General features: G+C 40.1%; 1 protein-coding gene across 2 annotated transcripts in view; it reads right to left on the bottom strand.

The window, feature by feature from the left end:
• The window catches only part of rngtt (RNA guanylyltransferase and 5'-phosphatase), a 117,588-nt gene that overhangs the window by 22,647 nt on the left and 83,456 nt on the right, over positions 1 to 11,485 (bottom strand). For both annotated transcript variants that reach the window (XM_008284375.1, XM_008284368.1), the window contains one exon: positions 4,224 to 4,324. In XM_008284375.1, the coding sequence (XP_008282597.1) occupies positions 4,224 to 4,324 (101 nt within the window). The remainder of the gene's footprint in view (positions 1 to 4,223; positions 4,325 to 11,485) is intronic.

Raw genomic sequence — 11,485 nt, 5'->3', positions numbered from 1 at the left:
GGTGTATAGATAATGGATGGATGGATGGTCAGGTTTGTAAATAGCTGATGGAAAATCTGAATTTTTTTTCAAGCTGCACTACAATATTTGCTCTCAATAAAAATGAACACACTGTGTAGGAGTGTTGTAAATTATAGTGTTGCCTCTCAGGACCGCTGCCTGGATAAACTGCTGTGTGTCTATAGGGGACTGTACAGTGGTGAGCCGTAAATCCTGCATCTCTTTGAAGGATCAATTTGTGGAAATCCTTAACCACAAAATGGGCCATGACTACGATTAAGAAGTTGACACAACTTCTAATTAGAATAGAATAGAATAGAATAGAATAGAACTTTATTGATCCCTTTGGTACAAACCTCAGGGAAATTGTTGTAAATAAATAAAGTAAATTTATTTACTTACAACAATTTAAATACATTTAAATAAATTAAATGTATTTATCTAGGTGTCAGATAAATTAGGTGTCAGACATATAGTCCTTCGTGATTTTGATCATTTAGTTCTATGGTGACTTTATTAAACATTTTGTTTCATTTGTATATTGTATTGTATATTTCAGTATGGACAAAAAAGCATAGCAGAAGAGCTGTATACTTACAGCTATAAAAAAAACAAAAACAAAAAAAACCCCCAAAACATTATAAGATTCTTTTAATATGCGAAGAGTAGCCACTGTGATATTCTGCAAATGAATGTAGAAATGAAACATGGGTCAAACAACTGTAGCAACCCTGTTAAACTGTAAAGAAATTAGAGATAAAAATCTGCAAAATGTGTACGTCCCTGTGATCATGTGCCAGTTCGTAAAGGCCAAGTCGCTGTAGCGCCAACTCCAGACGTCTTTATGTTCATACAGAGAAATCCATTCACAAGGGTTCAGAGTCCAAAGACAGGCTCCATATTTGCTCTTCTGAAGCAAACTCCCTGACACCATGACTTCCACTCTGGGGGCAAAGTGGATGACTTGTCAGTATGTGGAAAACAATGATCAAAAATGGAGTCAGAATAAAAGAATAAAATCTCAAAAGCATAGACTTTATGTTGTTCCTAACTCTACACTGATGTATTTCAGAATGCACACTTGATTGGAAATTCTGACTGTAGATACTTGACACAAAATATGGATTGGGATGCTGTAAGGACACTCGAGTCGACAGAGTAAAAGGGTAGTAACAGGAAGCTTGGGCACTGGCCTCTAGAGAGCCAAGCCAAGCCAGCCAGACAGGACTATTCTCCCTGTCGAAGTCTTTGGAATCACTACAGACCTAATGAATAATGATGTAACCATTACTCATCCCATCTTCAGAGAGAATACTGGCTCAAATTATCCATAATTCAAGCAATCCATACAATACTTGAGACAGTTCAATTCCATGCTTGGGCGTGGCACTGGCAATGTCTCTGCAATTTCTTCATCTTTCTATTTTGTTCTTTTCCACTTGTCCACACTGCCGTCTGCACAATAATCACTGTCTGCCTCAATACTTCCTTTCAGAGAAGGTAATAAAACATGCAAGGCTGTATGCCTCAGTGGTACACAAGGATCTGCTCAAGGATTGTGTGGGCTGATGAATAAACAGTTGTTGCCTTCTTATATGCCTTTCCATCCCTCTTTGTAACCCTCTCAGACAGTAACTAAGAAGAGATCTGAAAACCTACACCAAGTCTGAGGTCTGATGAGGGTTGCTTTGCCAGTAAAATACATCATTTGGTGAAATATGAGAGCATTCTCAAATGGCAACAATAATTGTCTGTGTTTTCCCCCCACACAGGGAGGAGACAACAAACTGACTAGCTGGGATGCAGGCATTGCTTTAGAGTAAAATAGGTGACTATGTCCTGCTGTCATCCTCTCAGTCTGTTGTTGGTGAATGGCAGCAGGCTCATGGCTACAAAGCTGGGACAGTCACTAAGGTCACCTGGCTCTCAGGAAAAGGCAGTATGACCAGAGAGCTGACAGTGACTCACACAATACTCACAGATTGGGCTGCAGAAAAAAAAACAGAGCAAAAGCATGTGCATTACACTGACAGAAAAAAAACAACTATAGTGTACAGCCATGCTAGTGGCTCTGTGAGAGTGTTCTCTTGCCTACTGGTGCCTTGATCTAGTCAAACTGCTGGCATCAGCATGCTAACATCCTCAAAGTTATAATGCAAACATGCTGATGTTTCAGCAAGTGTAATGTTTGCTAAGTTGCATAAAACACAAAGTAGGACTGAGACTGCTGAGCATAAGTTTTGAGGCATTTGGTTGTAAACTAAAGTATCTGATTCAGTTGATTTGAATTTTTATGCGTTTACTAACATGAATACTTCTTATCCTGAAAGCAACCTTTACCTGTCTGTATAGAATCACATATCATTTCATCAAATATTTGTCAAGACACTCAAAACCACTAATATCAACCTGATAGCAGAACAAGAGGACAACTCAGGAGATCACCAAAGTCATAGGAATTCATGCTCTTCTGAATCCATCCTGTAGATATTTAAACTATTTTACCACTTGTGGTGCTGCAGGAAAAGCTGCTTGACTTTTTTTTTTTTTTTTTTTTTTTTTTTTTTACAGCGAATGCAAATATATATATATACACACATATTAGAGATGCGCCGATCCGATACTGGGTATCGGTATCGGGCCGATGCTGGACGAAATTACGGTATCGGATGATTTACTTCACAGTGGTAACTGGCCGTTCCGACACCGCCACACACACACAATCCTGCCTTCCGACACATCCACGTGTTCGTCTGCTCATTGGCTACAAGTTTACAGCTTCAGAGAGTGTCTGCAACCCGACTGGTCAAATCTACAAGGGTGGAACTTGTCCGTACCGGGTTGACGGTCTGAGACACTCCATTGGCCCTTCAGGCTGTCACTCACCCCCAAAGCCCTCCTATTGGCCAAACTAGGTGTCAATCAAAAGCTGAGACGTCCGTCTAGCCGCCTGTGGCACTTTCAGCGCGATGCAAAATAGATTCAGCCTGATTTTGCCGGAAGAACTGAATAAAACAGCCAGAACTGATCTCAAGCTGGGAAGACATTACTGCAGAGTTTGTGCCTTTGAGGATCTAATACGTTTTACGGACCGAATTATTTTACGGGATTTTTTTGCTTGTTTTTTTCGGGAAGAATGGAACCAAACTTGGTAGGCCAAGCGCCTTACCTTCGGTCTCCGGCTCTGCAGACAGACCCTTCCTATTGGATCCGATCCCGCAGCAGTTCACAACGTTTCCGGCCTCATTTACTACTGCTCATGCGCAGAGCCGAGAGCGGCTATTAGTGGTACTGTTATTTAATACCAAGTTTTGGTAATTTAACCTTTAAATTGCAGCTTAATGTTGCTGTGTCATTTTGATCTGTTCTAAATATTTGAATGGCACTGAGTGCACACTGTAGTCTAATTGCAGCTCAAATAAAGCAGCTACAGTTTCACTTTGAGACATGCTTTTGGCTGTTGTTTCCTTTCTTAGAAAAGCAAAGTCTATGCTTTAATAGTATGAGGCTTTTGATAAAGCCATCTTAAACAAATGTATCCATGCAACTAAGGTATTTCTAAAGAAGTTTAGGAGGAGAGATGGTATCGGTATCGGTATCGGCAGATACTCAAAGTTGAAGTATCGGTATCGGAAATCAAAAAGAGGTATTAGTCCATCTCTAATATATATATATATTATAATGAGCAGCAGACAACAACAACAACCAATTTTACAACAGTGACCTATTTCATCATGAATGCATTTGCGGTCCTTCATTATTCACAAGGAGTTGATTGTCTTTTTCCACGATAGAACTGGTCTTCTGCAGAGTTGTAATGTTTAGCAGGATGAGGGCGAGAATGAGCATCGGTGGATCTGAATAATTTATGTTGCAGGGGATAATAAGCATAAAACAAGAAAGACATGGACAGCGTGCAAAAAGCAAATAGGAAACATCTAGCATTGCAGCCAAAAGTGTACGCAGGCAGTGACGGAGAATGAAATTAACTGTGGCAACTGTAGTAGAGCTACTGTGAAAAAAGAATTGACCCCCAAGGCAAAAAGTAAATGCTAGACAAAATTCAATGCTTTCTTTGATTTATAGCATGCTTTTAACACTGGCACACACAGCGTAATATACATGTGTGCGTGCGGCTGAATCTGAGTACTTCAGTGTGTCACAAAATGATAGGTGCTATTGAATTCATCAGGCTGAGCGTTTCCCTGGCAACAGTGACCTACCCTTCTCCTCCGACTTTGGTGATCTTGAGGCGAAAGTCCACAGAGTTGAGGTTGGGGGGCTTCCATTTGAGAATGTCATCACATCTCCCAGGCTTGTATCTCTGCAGAGACACCCAATCACCCACAGAAAAAAAAAAACATTACTAAGTGGAAGATTTGTAAGGGTAAAGATATGGTAAATGTGCTATCATAGAAGAAGGGTGACATTGTGGTTCCGTGAGTAGTTATTCATTTCTGTCAACCTGTAACACTGAAGAATTATTGGATGAATAATTTGTTAGCTGAGCTGCATTTTTTAAGCAACACTTAGTGAGTTAATGAACCCTCATACAAATGAGGCTCCATTATGATGCACTGCTGGTATCTGATTAATTGATCTTAGGTTAAAAATCAGTCTCTGGGTTTTCAGAATGTCATGAAATGCAAGTTCTTCACACAAAAGGAAACTAATTACAGAATTTGCAAGTACTCCACATTTGAAATGCAATAATTATTAGTGTAAAACTTCATGGTGGGAGCACAAGAATAGATATGTAGATATAAATATGACAAATTATGTGCAATAATTCAACATGATTCCATTTTTCACATCACTAATGTTTCACTGTTTAACAACATATGACACACACTTAACTTGCTTTCCTCCATTCGATTATTAATACATATTTGACATTTAGAAGGACATGAATTAAATGCACTGAAACATGAGAAATGTAAAGACATGATGGGTGGAGGCGGGAACAGATGACCAGATTCTGTCATTGTCAGGTTGCCCGGTAACAGAAGTCTACTCCAAAGAAGCGTGTGGAAAACACACAGGATTTCTGAGGAGAACCTGAACTGTCACACCGCATGAATAAATAAGGAGTTCCTGGCTCCACCCACGTATACCCCTATGCCAAGACTTTATAAAAGAAATGTAAATGTTCAGAAAGAACCTCCACTACTTGCTAAAAAGACACTGCCCTGCTCCTCAACAAACACAAAGCCTGGTGCCTGACTTTGGCAAGCTGCTGGGTTTTCTGAATAGCATAAAAATCATACAGCTTGACACAGATTTTGCTGAGGTTTTTTTTTTTTTGTTTTAAATCAGAGTCAAGCCCACTATCCCTCAAAACTATATTTTATACTGTGTGATTCTGCAGCCCACATATCATATCTAGTGTCAGAGCCACTGCAGGACGAAATGGTTCTGTATACTTGAAATGATGCCGGTCGGACAATGTGTCATCTGAACAAATTGTGCTCCAAATAATAATGTCTCTTTGATCCCTCTCAAGGACCTTTTACGGGTTTTATGGTTAAAAAGATGTACACCCAGTGTACCTACCACCAGCAGGGCTGAACATTGGAGTCGGGAGCTGTACTGACAGGGCAGTGAACAAAAATGTAGACAAGTTGCTGGGGCATTAAACGTCACCTCACTGGTGGGGAAGGAACCTAAGCTGCTGCAGGAGCTGGGGCGGTACAGACTAGATATAGCTAGGCTCGCCTCCATGCACAGCAAAGATTTTGAAACCAAACTCCTGGAGAAGGGTTGGACTTACTCCTTTTCCAGAGTTGCCCAGGGTGAGAGGCACTAGGTGGTTGTGGGGATACCCCATGTTTATACAGGAGGACCAAAGGATGTGCCTCAACCACCGTGGGATCACTTCTCAGTCTCCTGAGAAAGTTTACTTTAGGGTGCTGGAAGAGAGGCTTCAACTGATTGTGAAACCTCGGATTCAGGAGGAGAATGCAGATTCCGTCCTGTGCATGAAACGGTTGTAATGGGAGTTTGACCAGTCAGTCCACAATGGTTTTGTAGATTTGGAAAAGGCTTACGACCATGTCCCTTGAAGGGCCTTGGTGGAGGGGTGGGGGTTCTGCGGGAGTATAGGATGCTGGGTCGCCATCTGGTCCTTGTACAGCCAAAGTGTGAGCTGTGTTTGCATTCTCGGCACAAAACCAAACACATTTCCTGTGGGTGTTGGACTCTGCCAGAGTTGCTCCTTGTCTTCAAGCCTGTTTGTGATATACATAGATGGGATCTCAAGGTGCAGCTCGTGATGAGAGTCAGCACCTCAAGTGGCAGGCCATGGTTCTCAGCCAGGAACTGGTAAAATGCTCCCTCTGGGTTGCTGGGGAAGTTGCTGCCCCAACCAAAGAAGTTTTTGTATCTCAGGACCCTAATCATGTGTAATGGGAATATGGAGTGTGAGATGGACAGGTGGCTTGGTGCAGCATCAACATTAATATGGATGTTGTACCAAGCCATCATGGAGAAAAAACAGCTGAGCTGGAAGGCCAGGCTCTTCATTTACCAGTCAATCCACATTCCATTAGCTTTGGGTAGTGACCGAAAGAATGAGGTCCCCAGTACAAGCGGCTGAAAATACATTTTTACTTTTTTATTTAAAAAGTGGCATATATGAAGCATAAACAATAATATACTACTTTGAGAGAGACAAATGAGCATAATAACTATTTTAACACTCAATTATTAAGTACATTGGCTTCCATATTACAATACTTTGAATGGAGGGCTTTAACCTTTAACTTGTAACTGCTTTATTTATTTAGGCAAAGTATCTAAGTGCTCCCCTCAACTACTGTGTGCATTGTTGGATACTACAAGTAGAGTGCCAGGAAATGTTTTTTAGTGATTTGGGTGAATCTACACTGAACAGTAACAGATGTTCCTGTATGTCAAACATTTCCACATAATTGTTAGAACAAGACATGCTATGTCACTGTGGCTGTAACTTAAAAAAAAAAGAAATACTGCGTTGGAATTATTATGAGATTACTGTGCTGCCAGAAAATTTGAAAAATTCTAACGTTATAAACTTGTTGAGTCAAGGTCAAATTGACTCTGTCGTTTTGGTGTGAATTGAAGGGACCATGAGTGTTGGGTGACCTTCACCATTGTCAGCTTTGGAGCTCTCAGAGTGGGAGGTGGCCTTCATGTGCCTTTGAAACCAGCACACATCATAAAGACTATTCACTGCAGTTAGGTAGACAGCAAGAAATGAAGGCATGTCTCTTTTAAAGAACCTCGACTGAGTACATCTTTTCTTCTCAAAACGTGGGTGTGAAAAGAAACATTCTTCAGTGCAGTTAGTTACACTATGTTGCCTAGGCATCAACATAACCATAATAAAATTACTTATACTACTTATAAAACTTTAATGTGAAATGAAATATAGACATGCAACTAATGATTAAGCTCCTACAACTGTTGATCATATTACTTCATAAAAGAGAATGAAATATGGTGCCAACCTTTAAAGAGCTATAAGGAAAAGACAGTTTGCATGGACTATGTATTGTAAAGCACAGACTGTGTACACCTCTACCAATTAATGATTTGTCATCCTCAGAAAATCCACTGCCCTGACAATCTATAGGCTTGTTCCTTGCTCTGCATGCTAAAATGTATATGTGTTTTCAACCCCATTGATATTTGCTTTCAGCAAATTCCTTTCTGTAGAACCACAGCAACAGCCTCAATCTGACTGCAGACAAACTCAACAGGCAACCTTCAAATTCATTTCTAAATGAAAAAGTGAGGCCTGCTGCACTTGCGTTTCATTAGCGTTGTTAGTCTTGTCAATATGTGACGGCACATACAAAACAAGAGCTTTATTATTAAAGTGCCAAACAGACCTTTATATACGACCTTGCATTCAGGAACACATCTCCCATTTATCAAAATCATTTTCATGTAATGATGTTCCATCGCATATAAATTGCCTGCTGTTTCGAGTTAAAAATCAGAAGCAGCGACTGACAGACTGAGGGGAGGAAAACTGGGGAGCTGTATAGTGGAACAGCAAAGATGGAGCTGCATGGTGTCCAGCATTTGTATAAAGAGAAAAAAATAAAATAGAAAAAATTCAAATGAAATACATACATACACAGATATACATATTTAGACACGTACATATATACACATGTACACATACTGGCCACTTTATTAGGTACAACTGTTCAACTGCTCATTAATGCAAAAATCTAATCAGCAAATCACATGGCAGCAACTCATTTCCTTTAGTCATGATCAAGACAACCTGCCTAAGTACAACCCGAGCATCAGAATGAGAAAGAAAAGATGATTGAAGTGACTTTAAATGTGGTATGGTTGTTGGTGTCAGATTAGTGGTCCGACTATTTCAGAAACTGCTGATCTACTGGGATGTTCACACACAACTGTGTCCAGGGTTTACAGAGATTGGTCTGATGAAGAGAAAATATCCAGTTCTCTGGGCGAATATACCTTGTTGATACCAGAGGTCAGAGGAGAATCACCAGACTGGTTTGAGATGACAGACAGGCAACAGTTACTCAAATAACCAACCAAGGTGTGCACAAGACCATCTGTAGATGCTCAACCTGTCGAACCTTGAAGCAGATGTGCTACAGCAGCAGGAGGCCATACCGGGTGTCTCTCCTGTCAGCTAAGAACAGGAAACTGAGGCTGCAGTTCAATCGGGCTAGCTGAGCTTGACAATAGAAGATTGGAAAAATGTTGCCTGGTTGGATAAGTCTCGATTTCTGCTGTGGCATTCAGATTGTAGGGTCAGAATTTGACATAAACAGCATGAAAGCATGGATCTATCCCGCCTTGTATCAAGGGTTCCGGCTAGTGGTGGTGGTGCAGTAGTAAGAGGGTAAGAGGGATATTTTCTTGGCACGCTTTTGGGGCTTTAGTACCAATTAAGCATCATTCAAACACCACAGCCTACCTGAGTATTGTTGCTGACCAAGTCCGTCCCATTATGACCACAGTGTATCCATCTCCTGATGCTACTTCTAGCAGGATAACGCGCCATGTCACAAAGCTTAAATCTTCTCAGCCTGGTTTATTGAACATGTCAAAGAGTTCACTGTGCTCCAATGGCCTCCACAGTCTCCAGATGTCAATCCAATAGAGCACCTTTGGGATGTGGTGGAACAGGAAAACCGCATCGTGGATGTGCAGCCGACAACTGTGCAGTAACTGCGTGATGCTATCATGTCAATGTGGAACAAAATCCCTGAGGAATGTTTCCAGCACCTTGTTGAAAGTAATAGGATTAAACCATAGACCATCACTGATGTCTGTACAGAGAAATAAATTACCTGGGGGGGAGAAAAACTCCATCTGAGGATATAGAGAGGGAACAGTAAATAGGCAATGTGACAAGGTATTGAACAGCTACAGAGATTTGTTACCCTTTTAAAGTCCAGAAATAGATGATAGCATTTGATCTAGTGCAATCTATATTTTCAAAGGAAGAAATGGAGCCCTATCATTTTCTCTGTGCATCAAAGTATTGGAAGAGAATACAACAGAAAACATTAAAGCTAAATAGTAACATTTACAACCACAGCTCTTTTGACAGTATAGTGCTCGTCATAGAGAATAAAAAGTAATTTAAAAAAAATACACTCTCTTACAGGATTATTGTTGATTCACAGTCTTTTTCAGATTTCAATACAACAATTGCTTACAGCTGCTGACCTCAATCTCATATTTCTTCAGAAAAAAATCTAACTGAATACTACACATAATATCTCAGTTGATCAAGACTGAAAGTCTAAAGCCACACTAGCAACTCTGCATTAGCTGACGGTGATGTAAAGTGTTTTTTCGAATATTCAAACAAATCATAGTATAGGATGAAATAGGGTTTTGACCTGATGTTAACCCTCGATGAAAAGTTAAGGGATCAAACTTATTACAATTCTTGGTGAGGGGAGCATAATTGTGGGCACTGCCTTTCATAAAAATCCATCGACTAGCCTTTCAGATATTTAAACTCAAAACAACAAATGTCACCAACATGGTGGCGCAGGAGGACAAGTCAGAGGATAACCAAAGCCATTAGGAGCATATCTGTAACAGATGCCTTTTATTTAACGTTTACCTTTTACTCTTGATTTTTTAACAGCTGCAAATTATACACTGATGTATCAAACAAATAAGAACTATATGATGATGTTTATGATGGACAAACTGGGAAATGGACTAATTACTGTCGCAAAGTGCTGTCAGTGAGCTGCAGTATCTGTGGGATCACACACTGCTGCTCCTGATCAAAGTCTCCATAACCGCCCAAAATATCTCTTCGCTCAGTAGCTTTATCAATTAGAGCTGTTGGACTTCTGTGATTAGAGAAGCTCCTTACAGTCAGTCAGATCACATGTGAGGCAGTGTCATGTGGTGGTTCTTGAAACCGGGCTCATGAACTGAATTGATCTTTAAATTACAATGAGAAGCAGCAACAAAACAGCCGATGCAAATGGACATGAACACTGAGCTTTTTTTTAATAACTTTGCAATAGACTAAGATAACACATGTACCCACAATAACCACTACTACAGTGGGCTCAAATCTCTTGGAAGAGATAAACATATAAAACACAAAAATGGGACCAAACTGCAAATGACAAAAAACAAATCCAAATTCACACTTCTTTTAACTGATGATTTAGCAATTAGAGAAGCTCTAAAAGAAAAGCAGGCAACATCTGCAACGCCATTATTATACACAACACAACGATTGCTTCATCAAAAGGCTGATTGTCTAAAAAAGCACAGATTCAATCACAATCCATAAAGTGAATATGCCAAATTATATTAGAAGACAATATCTGAATTAAGTGTTTAGTTAGTGCCTAACTGTACTGGAGAAAAGGAAGCTTGCTGGATGGTTTTCGTCAAGTCCTTTTGACTGTAATTGTATTTTTTTCTAAGTCCCATTTCAATAACACTTCTTTGCTTCAAGGCACACTTGGATGTTTAAGTGTGCTACAGATTTCAGACAGAACGCTGGACAAGTCCAAAAAATCTGTTCCCAGGAGAAAAGCTCCCTCTGTTACAGCTCAGACACAATGGCCCATTTCTTTGAGAGTCACATCGACACTGTGTGAGTGTTTTCAGTCTTCGAAGGGTTTTGGTGTCGATGTGCAAAATGATGCAGTGGCATAAAAAAAAAAAAATCTGTCTTGGAGTTGAGAAAAACAGGGACAGGAGAAACCTAAGGATTAAATCTTGAGGTAAATCGTCTGCAGATATGGCACAGAGACAGACTGAAGAATAGCACAGCCCACAGAAAAATGATTATACTGATTTATGAACCACATAGGATGGACACTAACCAATGATGTGACTCCTTAAACTCACATATCTGTCTCAGATATTTTTTCACAAAGTGATTCAAACGCTTTAACTTCCCCAGCTCCAAATTGTATATGAATCAAATTGTTGGAAGTGCCTTTGATTTCTGAATTGATCT

Source organism: Stegastes partitus, unplaced genomic scaffold (assembly GCF_000690725.1).
Source record: "Stegastes partitus isolate 25-593 unplaced genomic scaffold, Stegastes_partitus-1.0.2 Scaffold9, whole genome shotgun sequence".
Classification (NCBI taxonomy): domain Eukaryota; kingdom Metazoa; phylum Chordata; class Actinopteri; family Pomacentridae; genus Stegastes; species Stegastes partitus.
The sequence above is the reverse complement of the archived record's forward strand: the minus strand, read 5'-3'. Positions and strand labels throughout refer to the sequence as shown.